The 19248-nt window shown below is 45.4% G+C and overlaps 1 protein-coding gene across 1 annotated transcript in view; it reads right to left on the bottom strand.

Moving 5' to 3' along the window:
* Positions 1-8757, bottom strand: part of KIAA1549L (KIAA1549 like) — a 268932-nt gene extending 260175 nt beyond the window's left edge. Inside the window, exon 1 of the mRNA XM_032414728.1 lies at positions 8520-8757. Coding sequence (XP_032270619.1) covers positions 8520-8757 — 238 coding nt within the window. The remainder of the gene's footprint in view (positions 1-8519) is intronic.
* Between the last annotated feature and the right edge of the window lie 10491 nt (positions 8758-19248).

Below are 19248 nucleotides of genomic sequence, written 5' to 3'. Positions count from 1 at the left end.
CAAATAAATAAAATCTTAAAAAAAAAAAAAAAAAGAGATCTCTATGGAAAAACACAAGACCTAGAATATCCAAAAAGATTTGGAAAAGAAGAAAAAATTTAGAGGATTCACATTATCTGATTTCAAGACTTACTATAGAGGGCGCCTGGGTGGCTCAGTCGTTAAGCGTCTGCCTTCGGCTCAGGTCATGATCCCAGTGTCCTGGGATTGAGCCCCACATCAGGCTCCCTGCTCTGCGGGAAGCCTGCTTCTCTCTCTCCCACTCCCCCTGCTTGTGTTCCCTCTCTCGCTGTGTCTCTCTCTGTCAAATAAATAAATAAAATCTTTAAAATAAATAAATAAATAAATAAATAAATAAATAAATAAAATAAAAGCTTTCAAATTTAAAAAAAAGGCACAGGACAGTCTCCCACAACAAAGAATTATCCAGCTCAAAATATCAGTAGTGCTGTGATTAAGAAACCCTGAGCTAGAAAAATCAAGACAGTGTTTAATTGACATAAGGAAAGAAGTATACATTAATAGAACAAACTAGACTCCAGAACTAAACCCACCCATATAAAGTACCCAGGCAAATCAACAGAACAAATATAATCTCTTTAATAAATGGTGCTGGAGCAACTAAGTGCCCATATGCAAAAGACCTTAACCTCGACTCCCTGCATGGTATACAAAAATTAACATGAAATGGACCACAGATCTAAAGGTAAAAATAAGACTATAAAATTTATAGAAGAAATCATAGCTATTTGTGACCTTGAGTTAGGCAAGTATTTCTATCCTTAGATATAAAAACCTGCAAATCTTTTTTTTTTTTAACATGGAATGAGGCCTCTTTAATTTTAATTTATTTTATTTTAATTTCAGTGTAGTTAATATACAATGTTGTGTTTGTTTCAGGTGTACAATATAGCAATGCGAGTTGTCAAGGTAAGTGTACTCTTCATCCCCTTCACCTATTTCACCCCAAAACCACAAATGTTAAATTTAAATGCTGATAAACTAGAGTCCATCAAAATCTAAAACTTATGTTCTTTAGAAAATATTGTTAATGAAACAAAAAGACAGGCCACAGGCTGGGAGAAAATATTTGCAAAGAGTGTATATGATAAACAATTTGCATCCAGAATACAAAAAGAAAGCTCAAAACTCAATAATAATAAAACAAATAATCTAATTTTTTTAAACGGGCAAAAGATTTAACAGACACTTCAAAACAGATACAGATGGCAAGTAAGAAAACGAACAGATAAGCAGCAATAACAGCGTTGGTAACTGGAGAAATGCAAAGTCACACTACAATGAGATACCACTAAAAACTACTGGAATCGCTGGAATTTAAATTTAAAAAGAAAGTTGACAAAACCAAGTGCCAGTCAGAATACAGAGAAGCAACCAGAACACTCATACATTGCTTATGGGAATACAAAATTGTACAGCCACTTTAGAAAATAATTTGGCAGTTTCTTTTTCTTTTTTTTTTTTTAGAGGGTCGGGGAGGGAAAGGGAGAGAATATCAAGCAGGCTCCATGCTCAGCACAGAGCCCAACACGGGGCTTGATCTCACAACCCTGAGATCATGACCTGAGCCAATATCAAGAGTTAGATGCTTAACCGACTGGGCTGGAGCCCCAAGAATTTGGCAGTTTCTTATAAGATTAAACACATATCTAACGTAAGATCCAGAAATTCTACTCCTAGGTATTTACCCAAGAGATGAAAGCTGCCCACACAAAAACTTTTATGCTAAAAACTGGAAACAACCCAAATGTCTATCAACTGGTGAATGGATCATCAAACTGGGGTACATCCCAATAAAAACAGTACAGAAATAGAGATACATATATGCAGTAATATATATGATTTTCAAGAGCATTACGCTAAATCAAAGAAGCCAGACATAAAAATGTTACATACTGTACGATTCCGTTTCTATGAGCCTCAGTTAAAGGCAAAATTATAGGGACAGAGAATAGATTAGTGCTTGTCAGGGACTGGATGTGTAGGGGGGAGAAGACTGACTACAAAGGAGCAGGAGAAAATTTTTGGAGGTGGGACAGAAATGTTCTCTATCTGAATTGTGGTTGTGGATCCATGATTATATACTTCTGTCAAACCTAATCATGCAGTACACCTAAAAAGGGTGAATTTTACTGTATGTAAATTATACCTTAATAAACTTGACTTAAAAAAAGGAAAAAAAAAAGTGGTGGCTCATGGGTGTATTTTCTTTGTACGGCATGACATTTCAAAAATCTGAATTAGTTGGTGACATTTGAAAACAAGATTTTAAATAAAGATCCAGCTTTTCTTGAGAAGTCAGAACTTTGGCACCCTGGCCCTCATTCCCTCCCAGGCTGCCGCTGAGCAGGAACTGCCTCTTTGCACAAAGCAGATACTTTATGTCTTGCCACCTCCCCCAACCTGAACCAACTCACAGAAGTATTTTATTGACCTGCCACTCCACGCACTGAGGAAGGGCTGCTTATCCTTGGCCATAGACTGTTCGAGGCCAGGGCCAGGCCTAGCTAGCTCTGCACTATACTCCCAGTATCTGGTGAAGAGCTGGGCCTCGCATACGCCAGGTGGTTGATAAACATTATCAAATCAATATGACTCACTTGCCGCCTTCCCACCAGCTACAATAACTGATATTCACTATACCCAGATTGCCAAGTGCTCCTTTCGACCTGAAGTCCCCAAAGAGAGTCACCATCCAAGGCAGCCATCTAGTGACCTAGAATAATGTGTCCCTCTGTGTGTTTAGAAATCCCCGGTAATATGTTGTCAAGCAACGAAAATGTTTTAGGATCATTCCAACTATTCATTTTTGTCTGGAGAAGAGTAGAGTTGTTGTTTGTTTAAAAAAAAAAGAAAGAAAGAAAGAAAGAAAGAAAGAAAGAAAACCACAATACAGGCTTGAAGGGTAATGAAAATGAAAAAGGAAGTGTGCACATCTTGAATATTCTCAGATCATATTCTAGTAATTTAAGACTTAAGATAAGCAGGCTTCGGAGAGATTCTCCAGTTGTCATCAGAATGCAGTATCTCAAAGTTTTCACAGTGATGTTCAGTTTTGGGGGGGGGCAGGGAGAGGGTTTCTGACTTCTGTTTGATGTCAATATTAAAAGTAGAGTGTCACTATTCCCAAAATCTTCTTTACTTGTGTGTGGGATGGAGAAAGAAGCAGAGGCAAGGTTTAGGACATCTTGCAAATATATCTGAAGCACTGATAATTAATATTGACAGTAAAAAAGCCCAAATACATTTTACTGGATTGTCTGTATCTGGGGGGAAAACACCAAATCAAACACTCTTGGGGCACCTAGGTGGCTCAGCCATTAAGCGTCTGCCTTCGGCTCAGATCATGATCCCAAGGTCCTGGGATCAAGCCCCACATCGGGCTCCCTGCTCATTGGGAAGCCTGCTTCTCCCTCTCCCACTCCCCCTGCTTGTGTTCCCTCTCTCACTGTCTCTCTCTTTCTGTCAAAATAAATAAAAATCTTTAAAAAAAAAAAATCAAACACTCCTGCTGTACATCTTTAATGTTAAAAAATGAGAAAGTACAAACATGATGCAATTATATCCCATCTTAACTCTCCCGACCCACCTCCCCTCTCACTCTGTTTTCTTTGACAGAAAAGACTTTAAAAGCGTTGTCTTTTCTTACTATCTCTGATTTTTCTTCTTCCTTTCTCTCTTGAACCCACTGCCGTAAGACTTCCATCCCCTCTACTCCCAGGACATCAAACACGTCCACATCTCCAAACCCAACGTCCACTGCTAGTCCCCATCTAGACTTTCTCAGTCTCTTTTGCTGGTCCCTCTTCCCCCTGAACCCCTAAATGCTGCAGTATCCCAGGGCTCATTGCTCAGATCACCTCTCTTCTCTATACTTACTCTCTAGGTTTCTCATCCAATCCCATGCTGATGGCTTCCAAATTTATACCTCTGGACCCAATATCTGCCTGGAATTCTAGACTACTATGTTCAACTGGCCATATTGGTTCCTCTCTTTTTCTCCCACCCCTCCTCTAGTTTATTAGAAAATTGTATTAGCTCTATCCTCAAAAGATGTCCAAAATTTCACCACTCCTCACCATGCCATACTACCTGTTTCTATCCCTGACCTTAGAGTCTTTTCTCCCCACAATAGCGAGATTCTTTTAAAACTGAAGTCAGAGCATGTCACCTCTTACTTACTCTCATTCAAAATAAAATGCCAAGTTCTCACCATGCCAAAATGTCCTACACAATCTGGCCTCAGCCTGCTCTTCAACGTCATATCTTACCATTGTCCCCTTGTTCACTCAATTCCACATGGCCTCCATGCTGGTCCTCAACCGTCCCAAACACAATCTCTTCTCGAGGCTTTTGCACTTGCTTTCCCCTCTACCTGGAATATCTTCCTCCACTTTTAGGTAGCTACTCAAATGTCATCTGATCATGGATGTCTTCCCTCCCCATTCTATCAATAAGCACATGCGTGAGGGCACACACATATCCTCTTACCCTGATTTATTTGTCTTACCACCATCCAACCTACAGTCATTTGTTTATTGCCACTTGCTACTTAAAGTGGGGGTCAATGAACCCCTGGTGCTTGCTAGAAATACAGAGCATCAGGCCTTATCCCAGACTTGGCTGAATCAGACAGAACCTGCATGCTAACAGGATCGTCAAGTAATGCACATGCGCAGTAAAGTTTGGAAAGCACTGGGCTAGTGCCATGAGACTGAGAGTTTCTTTTCATTCATTTTGGTGACCTCAGAAAGCTGAGGCACTCAAGACACAATGAATGAAGGAATGAACCAGTGAACTATTGCACCTGTTCCAAATGGAACTCCAAGTTGATGATGTGGTACAAGGTTGGAGAGGTGCAAGAAAGACATCCTAGTTCAAAATTAACTCCCCTATATTTTGTGCTAAATTAGAGGTTCCCCAGGAACAGCAAACCCTTCTTCCAAAATGCAAAATACATTCCCCGACTAAAGCAGCCATTCACAACTTACTGTGGATTATTTAAATGGGATCATTATTCTAACAAAAACAGAATCAGCCAAACTGAGGGAACAGGAGTGTAAGAAGGCTGAAAATGTAATAAGCGCCTACACTGTGTTGGGCATCATAACAGACAAGAGGGAAACACAGCTAAATCAGGGAACTTACAAGTAGGTGGGGGAAGCAGCAAAGAGGGGTGGCAAAGGGAAGGGAAGGGCAAAGGGAAGGGCAAAGAGGGTGTGGTGCCTGTGAGGAGGGCTTGGGAAAGCCCCAGGGCATGGAGAAAATCTGGAGTATTCCTCACTATGGGCATCCTGTGCTCTGGCCACAAAGAACCCTTTATTTTCCCCCAGCCTGAAATGCCACCATCAATCCTGCCAACACCTACTCATCCTTTAAGGGGCCACCACTCCTCCGGAATTAACTGTTCCTTCATTTTGTGAGCTCTGATCACATGGTATCAGAATTCAAGGGTGCACATCACTCTTTTCATGAGGGGTTTCTACCTACTGCCTTCTCCTTAGTCACCTCTGCAGCCCCGTCCCCTTCATAGCACCTGGACACAGTAATGTTCAGTCCATTTCTGCCATTTTATAAGAACAGCTAGCATTCTCGGAGCATTTACTATGTATAGCAAGCATCGTTTGAAACACTTCAGATGTATTAACTTATTCGATCCTCATGACAACCCAATGAGATTAGAGCTATTATCCCCATTTTACAGATCAGAGAGGCAAGGTCACAGAAAGCAATGAGCGCTGTACCTTCACCCAACCAGCACACGGTACTCGTTTACTGACATGAACTGCGTGGATGATCAGTAGTTAAGAAGTCTGGGAAGTCAAACTTGAACTTTACCATCCTGCCTGGAGCCCCTGAGGGCAGAAGAGGCTGAGGATGTCAGAGCTCACTACTCTAAAGAAACTCCTTTCCCACACCAGTCTCCCATATCCAAAACAGAAGTTACTGCCTGGGAGCAAGAGCTCCGCGGAGATGGAGGCTAGGAGGGGAGGTCCGAGGGAGGACACTGAAGGCCTTTCCTTTACAGGACAAAGAGAAGGAGTGCCAATTCCCCCAGGAATGTTAAAGCAAAAGCATTGGGTGGAATGGGTGGAGGTAGACTGGAAGACACTGTAGGGGCTCCGGAACACAAAGGTTCTCAACAACTGCTACAGATTTTCCTGAAACAAACCATTTTTACCCATTTTTCAACCCAGGTTAAGTGTTTACCCCAACCTTGCTTAGAAAACAAGGCACAGCAAGGGCACGACAGTAGCGAACTAGCACTCTTAGTAGGATCTTAATATCCTAGGTCTGGCTTGTCGTGCAGCTCGGCGTCAGCCACATTCAACAGCGAGGAGTAGCACCAAGCTGCAGCTACCCCTCCCAAAAGTCCAAAACCAGGTTGTCGGAAGTTCAAGTTCCCCGAAAAGTGTCATCCATTCTCCCGCCTCCCTCCAGACACTGCTTCTTTACACAAATCCCTTAGGATGCCTTGCATGAGTCCCAGGACTCACCCACCCTGCAGCAACACTGCCTCAACTGGAAGTCAGAGAACAAATGAAAGCAGGTAGGAGGCAGAACAGGGAGCCCAGGGTTTAAGTCATGCCACTGAATCAGCAGCCAAGTCACAGGAGACCGTGGAGCCCAGTGGTACACTCTGGATCCACAGGTGAGCTAGATCACAGGAAATTGGTCATCAAGGGTGACAGCAGAGAGGGCACCCCCAAAAAGCACAGAGGAAGCAACAAGTCACTCCAATGAGAGGGGAAGACAGGAGACTTTGGGGAACAGTGTCAATGTCAATGATTTTTACCATCATTTTAATCAGAGCACCTTTCTTAATTGTCCCCATGATCACACTAAGAGGAAAAAGAAAAATGACATCAGGGCTAAAACTAAAAGATACAGATCAACAGTCCCCTAAGTCAGACTCTGGCAGTCTGAAGGAAGAGCCAAGTCAAGTCACAGGCTCAGAAGGCTCAGTGGTCCAAAGGAAGAACAGAAATTAAAAGCTGATCAGAGAGAATCATGGGACATCAGGCTGAACAGGAACAATACATAGGCTCCAAATTGCATATATTCCAGATGGCTGAACAGTTTTGGTATATGCACACAAATGAACAGCATCCAAAAATTCACATCTCATAAACAGTTTACAAAACTACCAGAGATCTGATTTATTTTAAATAAGAACTCAAAGTGTGTTTCTGGTCCAAGGAATACTAAGGTGTTTACATGTGTCTGACTCTGGACTTACCTTTTAACCATTATGCCAAATACACATCACCAAAAACTGCTAGAGGCGTAAAAACTGGGGGCTAAAATTCTTCAAAGGTTTTTCTTGGGTCTCAGGCACCCACCCAAAGATTACCAGACTTTGTCACCACTATAATCATAACAGAAAATTTCCGGACAGTAACTTGTACACATAGACTCCTCATGTCAGGGACCCTTTAAATGAATCAAAAAAAAGGGGGGGGGGGCTTTGAATTAAGGTGTTGCAGACAGGCAATAATTTTAACCTGAAACCCTGAAACCCTCTTACCTATATCCTTCATAATTAGGAAATTTAATCTAATTGGGGGAAGGAGTATGCTGGGAAAAAAAGCAGTCTTCATTAGTCCTTGCTAGAAATCACATAACTACAGGATCCCATTTGCTAATGTGAGAGCTATATTCCTTGATCAATGAAATGTACCAAGAGCCCAGAATTTCATCACAAACAAAAGCCTGACCTTTACAAGTGCCATAGTAATCATTCTTATTTCAAAGACAATTCCTGACTGCACAGTAAGTTTTAAAGCACATTAGCAGAATAACCCCCCCCCCCAAAAAAATAGTTACAAGAGATTTCTCAAAATCGTCCGAGGAATTACAGAAATCTATTTCCTGGGGTTCTTGGGAGTCTAAAAGACAAGCGTGATTATTTTTAACTATCGTCCTGCAAACAGTGGGTTATATACTTGATCAGTGCCTGGATCCCTTTGCAAGATGCAAGCAATTATTTTAGGTACCTCTATCCCAAAAGAAAACGGGTCTTCTGTCAACATGTAGGGAAAAACGCTATTTGGGAAGCCGACCCGGGAATTGCCTAAAACTCTCTGGCCATTTCATGCAGCTAAAACAAAGTGGTCACCCAACAGGGAGCCCAAAATACAGTGGACGTCCCCACCCTGAAATGTGTCCTATTAAAACACATGCCTTTTAAGGTGTCTTTAACACACCATGTCTTTATCTAAATGAAGCGTGCCTGCCGGGACCACTGGGAAGGATCTGCAACTTGTCCAGAAAGAAGATGCGAATGCACCTCTTTTTACTTCCCCGCCCAACGGTGCCTTCCCGGGAGACAGACTCTCACAGTTCTGCTGTGGCAGCAGCAAAGGGCGGAGAAAATCCCAGCGCCGGTGCTGCAAAGACCTCTCCATCCACCGCCACCCCGCCAGGTGCCGGCCCCGACGGGCGGCCCCGCCGCTCCAGAAACCTCCATGGGTGCAAAGCAGCCGCCAAGTGCTTACCGGTGTCGGCCAGGCAGTGCTCGGAGAGGGCCGCCAGCAGCAGGAGTCCCAGCAGCAGCGGCGGCGGCGGCGGCGGCGGCGGCGCATCCTGGGACGCGGCGGCCCGGGGACCCGGCGCCGGCCCCGAGCCCCTCACGCCCGGGCCGCGGGCTGCTCCCCCGCCGGCCCGGCCCCTGCGCCCCCGTGCCGTCGGCCCAGCTTCCCTCGGGGCCTGGGGCTTCGCCTCCTGCCGAGCCATGGGGACGCTTCACACATCCAGGCCGCTGCCTCGCACCGCACGGCGCCGGGGAGCCCAGCCTTCGGCGCCCCGGTCCTCACCGGGCATCTCCGGCCATGGCCCGGGCGCCGGAGGGCGGGGGCGCCGGGCGGCGCGACTTGCTCGCTCGTCCTGCCGCGCCCGGGACGGGCTCCGCGGAGCCGCGGCTTCACCCGCGCAGGGCCCGGGGCCGCATGGAGCCGCGGCGGGAGCCGGCCGGGGTTCCCACGGTGCTTGTCGCCCCGCGCCGGCGCGCCGGGGCTGCGAGGGTGGGACGGGCGCCGCCCGGGGCCCCCACGCCGGGGCCGGCTCCCGCGGACTGAGGGGGCGAGGCGGCGAGAAGCGGGCGCTGGCGGCCGCGGGACGCGCTCGGGACCCTCCCTCCCGCCGCCGGCTGCTGCCTCTCCGCCCGGCTCTCCTCGCTCGCTCGCTCGGGCGCGGGTTCCAGCTCCGGCTCCGGCTCCCGGGCCGAGAGTGTTACTGCAGCTCAGAGCGGCGCCTCATTGACAAAGAAAGCACGTAGCTACCGGAGCGGGCGAGGGAGGCGAGGCAGGCGCGCGCGCGCGCATCCCCGCGCGGAGCCACCGCGCGCCCCCAGCTCCCGCGCGCCCCGCCGGCCCCGGCCCGGAGGGGGACCCCTCGCGGCCCTTCCCGCGCGCGGAGGTCCGGACCGGGGTGCGGAGGCGGCGGGGGAGGCGTGAGGGGACTTCCTTCTCCTCCCCCTCATTTCCCCGCCCGTCTCGCATCTAAAGGAGGAGAGATCGCCAGGAGAGGTCCTCCGAACCCAAAAAAGGGGGGGGGGGGGTGTTAAATGGTCATGGTCAACGTCCTGAAGAGGCCGGTACGCTCCTCAGCCTGGATTTTGGAAAGCCCATGGCAGATAGGCGGGCGCGCTTTGTACTGTTTGTTCACCACTTCTCTGAGGGGCCGGCGGACACCTGCATCTCCGGTTTACTACCCCTGAGGAACTAAAGCGACTATGGCCTAGTTGCAATAACACGCTGGACTAAAACACATTATAAATATTTACTGCAGCCATGCTATGTGCAAAGCAGTGCACTGCACACTGGGAAGACCGGAGGAAAATCTTTTCATAAAAGTCCCTTCCCGCAAGTAGAATTAGGCAGTCACTATCCGGTAGAACACAAGGCCTCCGAGTCAGCCGAATTGGCCTGCTTGCTCTTCCCCTTGCCAAGCTAGATGACCTTAAGCAAGTTACCTCGTTCATCAGAGAGCTTCGTGCTTCCCTCAGTCCATAAATATTTATGGAGAGCCCACTGCCTGCTAGCTACTGTGTTAGGCACTGGGGATATAAATGGTGAGCAGAAACACACGTCCCTGGCCTCAGGAAGCTCTAACTCTATTCATTCAACAATACTTACTGATTGCCTATTATGTGTCAGGCACTGTTCTAGACACTGAGGACAACAGCCACAAACAAAAGCCCTGACCTCTGGAGCTGACATTCTAGTGGAAATACACTGGCAATAAACAAATAAGTGATAGATAATCTGTCAGCGCATGATAAATGCTATGGAGAAAAATCAGTATAAAAGAATGAAAAGCAGGGAGGGAGTGTTGCAAATGTTAGATGGGGTGAAGGAAAGCCTCACCAAGAAGGTGACATTTCAGCGAAGAGCTGAAGGAAGTGAGGGAATAAGGCTCATGGGGAGAGCATTCCAGGTAAAGGGACAGCAAGAGCAAAAACAGAGAAGCAGAGTGTGCCTGGTGCGCCCAAGGCACCGCAAGCCAGCTAGTGGGTGTGGAAAAGTGTTATATCTCACTCATTGTGCATCAGCAGGATAGAAATAACACCATATTTCATCTAAGACACTTGTTTTTTTCACATATGAACTCAGACGTCAGATGTATTTTATAATGCATCTAAGAGTTGTTGAAATACAGAATGCCTTCTTAGGGTCATTATTATTGAAGTTGGCTGTTCAATTAAATTAGTTCTGCTGTTTTTAAGAAACTTACAGTGTAGTTGAGGCAAGAAAACAACTCAAAGAACCAGTTTGAGCCACTGATGAGGAAGCCAGTCCATGGCCATGACTCAGGCAACATCACAAGACAGGAGGAAGGGTCCCTGGTGATCCTGGGGTGGGGTGGGGGGAGCGTTGCTGTCCTGAGATAGAAAAGATCTAGAAGGGGAGAGACTGTGGGCAAGAGAAAAGATCAGACACAGCTGGGTTCTCCATGAGCATTCAGAGAAAGAAAAGAGAGGGGCGCCTGGGTGGCTCGGTTGGTTAAGCATCTGCCTTCGGCTCAGGTCATGATCCCAGGGTCCTGGGATGGAGCCCTGCTTTGGGTTCCCTGCTCAGCGGGGACTCTGCTTCTCCCTACCCGCCCCCTTCCTCTGCCTCCCTCTCCCTCGGCCTGCCACTCCCCCTGCTTGCACTCTCGCTCTCTCTGTCAAATGAATAAATAAAATCTTTAAAAAGAGAGATTTGGGGGTAAATTCCATGGGGTTGAGAGATAGCAAATGTGTATCTCAAAAGCATGTCGTCTATGTGTTAACTGGGATTTTCCCTTCAACGTTATTTGCCAGACTTAGACAAGATAAATTTCTTTTCAGTAATATTGGTTGTTAGACGTGTTTTGTTGAATTTCTCTGCCGGATGAGGCTGGCGTCCAGAGCAGACACGATTCTTGTCCTTAGGAAGCCCGCAGTGAGAGGGGCAGGCGGATGCAGCCTTAACTTTCCAGAGACGTGAAGAGTATTCGGTGGAGGCATGCACAGCATGCCCATTGTCGTGGCATTGTGGGGAAGGGGTGGCTATTCATGCCTGGAGGAGGAGGAAAGGCGAAAGAAGGCCATCTATAGTCGGAGTTTGCAGGCCCAGCAGATGACAAGGTGGAAAGACAGGCACAAGTCTGCAGCGTTTTCAGAGGAAGAGTGAAGTATCTGGTGAGGGCTGCACAGAGGGCACTTGGGGAGACCCCGCTTTCAGGCAGGAGATCCACATTGGCGCAGAGGTGGAAAGGCTGAGTTTGTACCTTATTCTCATCCAGTAGGAACAACTGCGGGAAACTTTTCTGCTGGAGCAGGAAGCTTGAGATCCCAGTCCTTGATTGATGATGAGTCAGTGCACAGACTCGGAAACTCGACTACTTAGATATTTAAATTCAGGCTCTGCATTTACTAGCTGTATAACTTTGGGCGAATCACTTATTCTTTATATAACTTGCCTATAACCCTGGAAATGATAAGACTACCAACCTCATCGGGTTGTTTTAAGGACTGAGTTGATACATGTCAAGCATTTAGAAATATACTTGACACACAGTAAGCGCTCAGTCAATTTTATATATTATATAACAGTTACATCCCTCCTAACCCATAAACCCTTTAGTTAAATTTACTCTATTGAAACTAAGGCTCTGGGACTTTCCCTATGTGTGATTATTGCTACATAGCTTTAGAAGTCTGTGTCTCTATGCAAAGCATTTTGTTAGGCCTGGGGTAAAAATCAGTCTCCAGATGGTGGTTTCTGGCCCTCAACTGAAATTTCCAAAATTGCCTTAGAGGGGAGGTACCTGGGCTTCTATTTCATTCTTTTTGCACTAAGCAGATCTCCCTGCTCTAGCCCTAATCTCTATTACTGAACACTCCTTGCTTGTACAAAGCCCAAGTCTACACTGAAGTCCTTCTTTTTTTTTTTTTTTGAAGTCCTTCTTTTGTGTGCCCTGGACGGTGCTAGGTCCTGTGGTTCCTACCGTGCGCAGAGCCCTCGCCTCAACTGTCCCTGTACTTAGAGTCGAGTGAGGGAGACACACAATTATGCCACGACCATATAACAGGGTTATATGAAATGGAACATTGACTGGCCCCCTCCTGCATCTCAGTGTCCCCACCCTGAGAAAAGTGCTTGACTCACTATGTGGGTCCTGGCAGACAGGAACTGCCCTGAAGGACAGGAAGATGTGCTTGAATTAACTATGCCCGAGGGCAGTCGGGAGTTATGGGAGAGTTTTACTTATTTTTCTTTTAAGATTTTATTTATTTATTTGACAGAGAGAGCGCAAGCAGGGGGAGGAGCAGGTAGAGGGAGAAGCAGGCTCCCTGCTGAGCAGAGAGCCCCACGCAGGGCTCATCCCAGGACCCTGGGACCATGACTTAAGCCAAGGGGAGATGCTCAACCGATTCAGCCACCCAGGCGCCCCCTATGGGAGAGTTTTAAAGCAGATTGAGTGATCAACTGTGTGTTTCAGGAACATCACTCTCTACCTTACAAAATGGATTAGAAGAGGGATGAGAGGAGGGTGAGGAGCCTAACTAAAAAGCTGTTGCAGAATTGTAGGTCATCTTGTTTCCCTTTCCCTCATCTCTCAACCTATTTTTCTGAAAGAAGCTTCCAGATCCTGCTCCAGGACCCAGCACAATAGGCCCAGCAGCATGGTACCAGAGTCCACTAAGGCCAGCTCCGAGTGCCCAGCTGGGCGAGGCTGATCTCAGACCTCACCTCGGCCCTACAGCAGCCTCCCAGTTCAGGGCTTGTTGATTTGCACTGGTGTCCTGTTGACAACATTTCAACTTCCCAGGTTCTGGCTAATTATTCTCCAAACCCTCCAGTGGGAGAATGCAGTTTTTTAACCATGAAGGGCTAATTTGTCTTGTTAATATTTCTGGGGCTCCTGGGGCTCATCTAACTGCAGAGTGGGGGATATGGTCCAGGCTTTGGCACGCAGACTAGTTCATTTTTAGTGCATCTCTTTGCCTTCTAGTTCCATTTAGCTGTCTTAAGCCCTTTTTCTCAGGCCCTCTGTAGGGTGGGAAGTAGGATTGAAATCATTGAAAATCTCAGTGATTTACAACCTGGGTTCCAGTCCTAATCTATCACCTAATAAGGTGACCTTAGGAAAAAAGTAAAACTCAGTATCTCACTTTCAGAAAACCGGAGATGTCTACCCAAAATGCCAACGTTATCTACCCAAGATAAATAAAAACCTATGTCCACACAAATACTTGAATATAAATATTTGAAGCAGAATGATTCACAATAGCCAAAAATTATAAAACCCAAATTTCTACCAACTGGTGGGTGGATAAATAAAATGTGCTGCAACAGCATATTATTCATCAATAAAAAGGAACAGAGTGAAAAGCTGAGTAAAAGAAGCCAGCCACAAAAGGCCAAATATCATATGATTCCATTTATATGAAATGTCCAGGAAAGGCAAACTCAAAGAGACAAAAAGTGGAATAGTGGTTGCCCAAGGCTAGGGAGTAAAAATGGGGACTGGCCAACCGTAAATGGGCACAAGGTTTCTTTTTATGGTGATAAAAATGTTCTAAATTAGATCATGGTTCCAGATATATAACTCTGTAAATAAATTAAGTCAATTTCTTTTTAAAGATTTTATTTATTTATTTGACAGAGACACAGCGAGAGAGGGAACACAAGCAGGGGGAGTGGCAGAGGGAGAAGCAGGCTTCCCGCCGAGCAGGGAGCCCGATGTGGGACTCGATCCCAGGACCCTGGGATCATGACCCGAACTGAAGGCAGCCGCTTAACGACTGAGCCAACCAAGTGCCCCCAAATGTCATTTTTTTCTTAAGATTAATTTATTTTAGAGAGAGAGAGCACAAGTGGGAGGGCAGAGGGAGAAGGAGAGAGAATCTCAAGTAGACTCCCCATTAAGCACAGAGCCCAACGCGGGGTTCCATCTCTCGACTCAGAGATCATAACCTGAGTGGAAACCAAGAGTCAGACGTTTAACTGACTGAGCCACCCAGGCGCCCCATATACTAAGCTTCATTTAAGTGAATACTTAAAACTAGTGAGTTTTGGAGGAGCAAGATGGCGGAGGAGTAGGAGACCTGGATTTCGTCTCCTCTCAGGAATTCAGCTGGATAGGGATCAAACCATTCTGAACACCTACGAACTCAGCGGGAGATCGAAGAAAAGAATAGCAACAACTCTCTGAACAGAAAAGCGACCACTTTCTGGAAGGTAGGACCTGCAGAGAAGTGAATCCGAGGCGATATTCGGGAGGATAGATGACGGGGGAGGGGCCTCCCATCGGCCGCTTCTGGCAAGTGATAGAGCAGCGGAGCACAAAATCGGAACTTTTAGAAGTTGGCTCCGCTGAGGGACGTTGCTCCAGTGGCTAAATGGGGGGTGGAACCTTCGTGGGACAGTGTGGTCTCAGGACCCTCGGGGTCACAGAAAGACCGGGGGTGCCTGAGTGCGGCAGAGCTCCCAAGTATCAGAGCGGGGAAGCCGGCTGCAGAGACGGAGCCCAGGTGCGGGCTCTCAGCTCGGGGTTGCCATAAACCGTGATCCGCGGCACAGTCGGGCCACTGCTCCTCCAGCAGGGACCCAACAGGCGGCAGATCCGGGGAGACTCACCTTCTTCCCCCGGGAGGAGAGGTGCGGGAGCGCACCGCGGGGATCTGCTGGGTTTGGAGACTCCACCCGGGGTCGGGTGCCAGATAGAAAGGCGCGGTCACAGGCCGGGTGAGCATAGAGTGCGGCCGGAGACCGGGGAGACGGGAGTGACTGACTGCTTTTCTCTGGGGGCGCACTGAGCAGTGGGGCCCTGAGTTCTCGGCTCCTCCGGGGCGGAGATTGGGAGGCCGCCATTTTCACTCTCCGCCTCCAAAGCTGTACGGAAAGCTTGCAGGGAACAAAAGCTCCGGAGAGCAAACCCGAGCAGATTACTTAGCCCGGACCGGCAAGGGCGGGGCAATTCCGCCTCCGGCAAATACATTTGGGAATCACGGCAATGGGCCCCTCCCCCAGAAGATCAGCGAGAACAGCCAGCCAAGACCAAGTTTACCGATCAGTGAGAACGGCGGAACTCCAGCGCTAGGGGAATACTGCACATAGAATCCATGGCTTTTTCCCCATGATGCTTTAGTCTTTCAAAGTTAATTTTTAAAATTTTCTTTATTTTTTCTTTTTCTATTTTTTTAGTTGAATTTTTCTTCTTTCCTTTTTCAACCAACATCTTATCAATTCCCTTTTTAAAATCTTTTATAAAAACTTTATTTTTATAGTCATATTCTATCCCTTCATTGTATTTAACCTCATATTTTGTGTATATATATATATAAGTTTTTCTTTCTTTAAAATTTTAGGATACAGGGGCGCCTGGGTGGCTCAGTCGTTAAGCGGCTGCCTTCAGCTCTGGTCATGATCCCAGGGTCCTGGGATCAAGCCCTGCATCGGGCTCCCTGCTTGGCGGGAAGCCTGCTTCTCCCTCTCCCACTCCCCCTGCTTGTGTTCTCTCTCTTGCTGTGTCTCTCTCTGTCAAATAAATAAATAAAATCTTAAAAAAAAATTTAGGATACAGTTTCTTCTAACAGACCAAAATATATCCTAAATCTAGTGTATGACTTTGTCCTAGTCTCCTGCCTGATCACATTCTCTCTTTTTTTTTAAAATTTTTTAACTTCTTACCAATTCCCTTTTTAAAATCTTTTTTCATTTTCATCTTTACAGTCATATTCCATCCCTTCTTTGTATTTACCTATATATATATATATATATATATATATAAAGGTATATATAAAGTTTTTCTTTCTTTAAAATTTTGGGAGGCAGTTTTTTCTAACAGACCAAAATACACCCAAAATCTAGTGTGTGGCTCTGTTCTATTCACCAGCCTGATCATATTCTTTTTTTTTTTTTTCCCCTTTCTTTTTCCCCCAGTTTCGGGTCTCTTCTGATTTGTTAGTGTATATTTTTCTGGAGTATATTGGAGTAAATTATAGCAGAGAACTTCCCTGATTTGGGGAAGGAAACAGGCATCAAAATCCAGGAGGCACAGAGAACCCCTCTCAAAATCAATAAAAATAGGTCAACACCCCTACGTCTAATAGTAAAACTCACAAGTCTCAGAGACAAAGAGAAAATCCTGAAAGCAACTTGGGACAAGAGGTCTGTAACCTACAACGGCAGAAACATTAGATTGGCAGCAGACCTATCCACAGAGACCTGGCAGGCCAGAAAGGACTGGCATGATATATTCAGAGCACTAAACGAGTAAAATATGCAGCCAAGAATACTATATCCAGCTAGACTGTCATTGAAAATAGAAGGAGAGATAAAAAGCTTCCAGGACAAACAAAAGCTAAAAGAATTTGCCAACACCAAACCAGCCCTACAAGAAATATTGACAGGGGTCCTCTAAGCAAAGAAAGAGCCTAAAAGTAACATAGGCCAGAAAGGAACACAGACAATATACAGTAACAGTCACCTTACAGGCAATACAATGGCACTAAATTCATATCTTTCAATAGTTACCCTGAATGTAAATGGGCAAAATGCCCCGATCAAAAGACACAGGGTATCAGATTGGATAAAAAAGCAAGACCCATCAATATGCTGTCTGCAAGAGACTCATTTTAGACCCAAAGACACCTCCAGATTTAAAGTGAGGGGGTGGAAAACCATTTACCATGTTAATGGACATCAAAGGAAAACTGGGGTGGCAATCCTTATATCAGACAAATTAGATTTTAAACCAAAGACTATAATAAAAGATGAGGAAGGATACTACATCATACTTAAAGGGTCTATCCAACAAGAAGATCTAACAGTTTTAAATATCTCTGCCCCTAACATGGGAGCAGCCAATTATGTAAGCCAATTAATAACAAAATCAAAGAAACACATCGACAATAATACAATAATAGTAGGGGACTTTAACACCCCCCTCATTGAAATGGACAGATCATCTAAGCAAAAGATCAACAAGGAAATAAAGGCTTTAAATGACACAATGGACCAGATGGACTTCACAGATATATTCAGAACATTCTATCCCAAAGCAACAGAATACACATTCTTCTCTAGTGCACGTGGAACATTCTCCAGAATAGATCACATCCTGGGTCACAAATCAGGTCTCAACCAGTACCAAAAGATTGGAATCATTCCCTGCATATTTTCAGACCACAGTGCTTTGAAACAATAGAACTCAGTCACAAGAGGAAAGTTGGAAACAACTCAAATACATGGAGGCTAAAGAGCATCCTACTAAAGAATGAATGGTCAACCAGGAAATTAAAGATGAATTTAAAAATTCATGGAGGGGCACCTGGGTGGCTCACCCGGTTAAGCGGCTGCTTTCAGCTCAGGTCATGATCCCAGGGTCCTGGGATCGAGCCCCGCATCGGGCTCCCTGCTCGGCGGGGAGCCTGCTTCTCCCTCTCCCTCTGCCTGTCTCTCTGCCTACTTGTTCTCTCTCTCTCTCTGTCAGATAAATAAATAAAATCTTTAAAAAAAAATAAAAAATAAAAAAATAAAAAATAAAAATTCATGGAAACAAATGAAAATGAAAACACAATTGTTCAAAATCTTTGGGATGCAGCAAAGGTGGACCTAAGAGGAAAGTATATAGCAATACAAGCCTTTCTCGAGAAACAAGAAAGGTTTCAAATACACAACCTAACCCTACACCTAAAGGAGCTGGAGAAAGAACAGCAAATAAAGCCTAAATCCAGCAGGAGAAGAGAAATAATAAAGATCAGAGCAGAAATCAATGAAATAAGAACCAAAGGAACAGTAGAACAGATCAACAAAACTAGGAGCTCGTTCTTTGAAAGAATTAATAAGATTGATAAACCCTTGGCCAGACTTATCAAAAAGAAAAGAGAAAGTTCCCAAATAAATAACATCATGATTGAAAGAGGAGAGATCACAACCAAAACCAAAAAAATACAAACAATTATAAGAACATTTTATGAGCAACTACATGCCAGAAAATTAGACAATCTGGAAGAAATGGATGCATTCCTAGAGACGTATAAGCTACCAAAACTGAACCAGGAAGAAATAGAAAACCTGAACAGACCCATAACGAGTAAGGAAATTGAAGCAGTCATCAAAAATCTCCCAACAAACAAGAGCCCAGGGCCAGATGGCTTCCCAGGGGAATTCTACCAAACTTTTAAAGAAGAATTAATACCTATTCTTCTGAAACTGTTCCAAAAAATAGAAATGGAAGGAAAACTTCCAAACTCATTTTATGAGGCCAGCATTACCTTGATCCCCAAACCAGACAAAGACCCAATCAAAAAGGAGAACTACACACCAATATCCCCGATGAACATGGATGCAAACATTCTCACCAAAATACTAGCCAATAGGATCCAACAGTACATTAAAAGGATTCTTCACCATGACCAAGTGGGATTTATCCCTGGGCTGCAAGGTTGGTTCAACATCCGCAAATCAATCAATGTGATACAATACATTAATAAAAGAAAGAACAAGAACCATATGATACTCTCAACAGATGCATTTGACAAAGTACTTGATCAAAACTCTTCAGAGTATAGGGATAGAGGGTACATACCTCAATATCATAAAAGCCATCTATGAAAAACCCACAGCGAGTATCATTCTTAATGGGGAAAAACTGAGAGCTTTCCCCCTAAGGTCAGGAACACGGCAAGGATGTTACTATCACCACTGCTATTCAACATAGTACTAGAAGTCCTAGCCACAGCAATCAGAC

This window comes from Phoca vitulina, unplaced genomic scaffold, assembly GCF_004348235.1.
Source record: "Phoca vitulina isolate PV1807 unplaced genomic scaffold, GSC_HSeal_1.0 scaffold16, whole genome shotgun sequence".
Lineage (NCBI taxonomy): Eukaryota > Metazoa > Chordata > Mammalia > Carnivora > Phocidae > Phoca > Phoca vitulina.
Note: the sequence above shows the minus strand (reverse complement) of the source record. Positions and strands in the feature narration are given on the sequence as shown.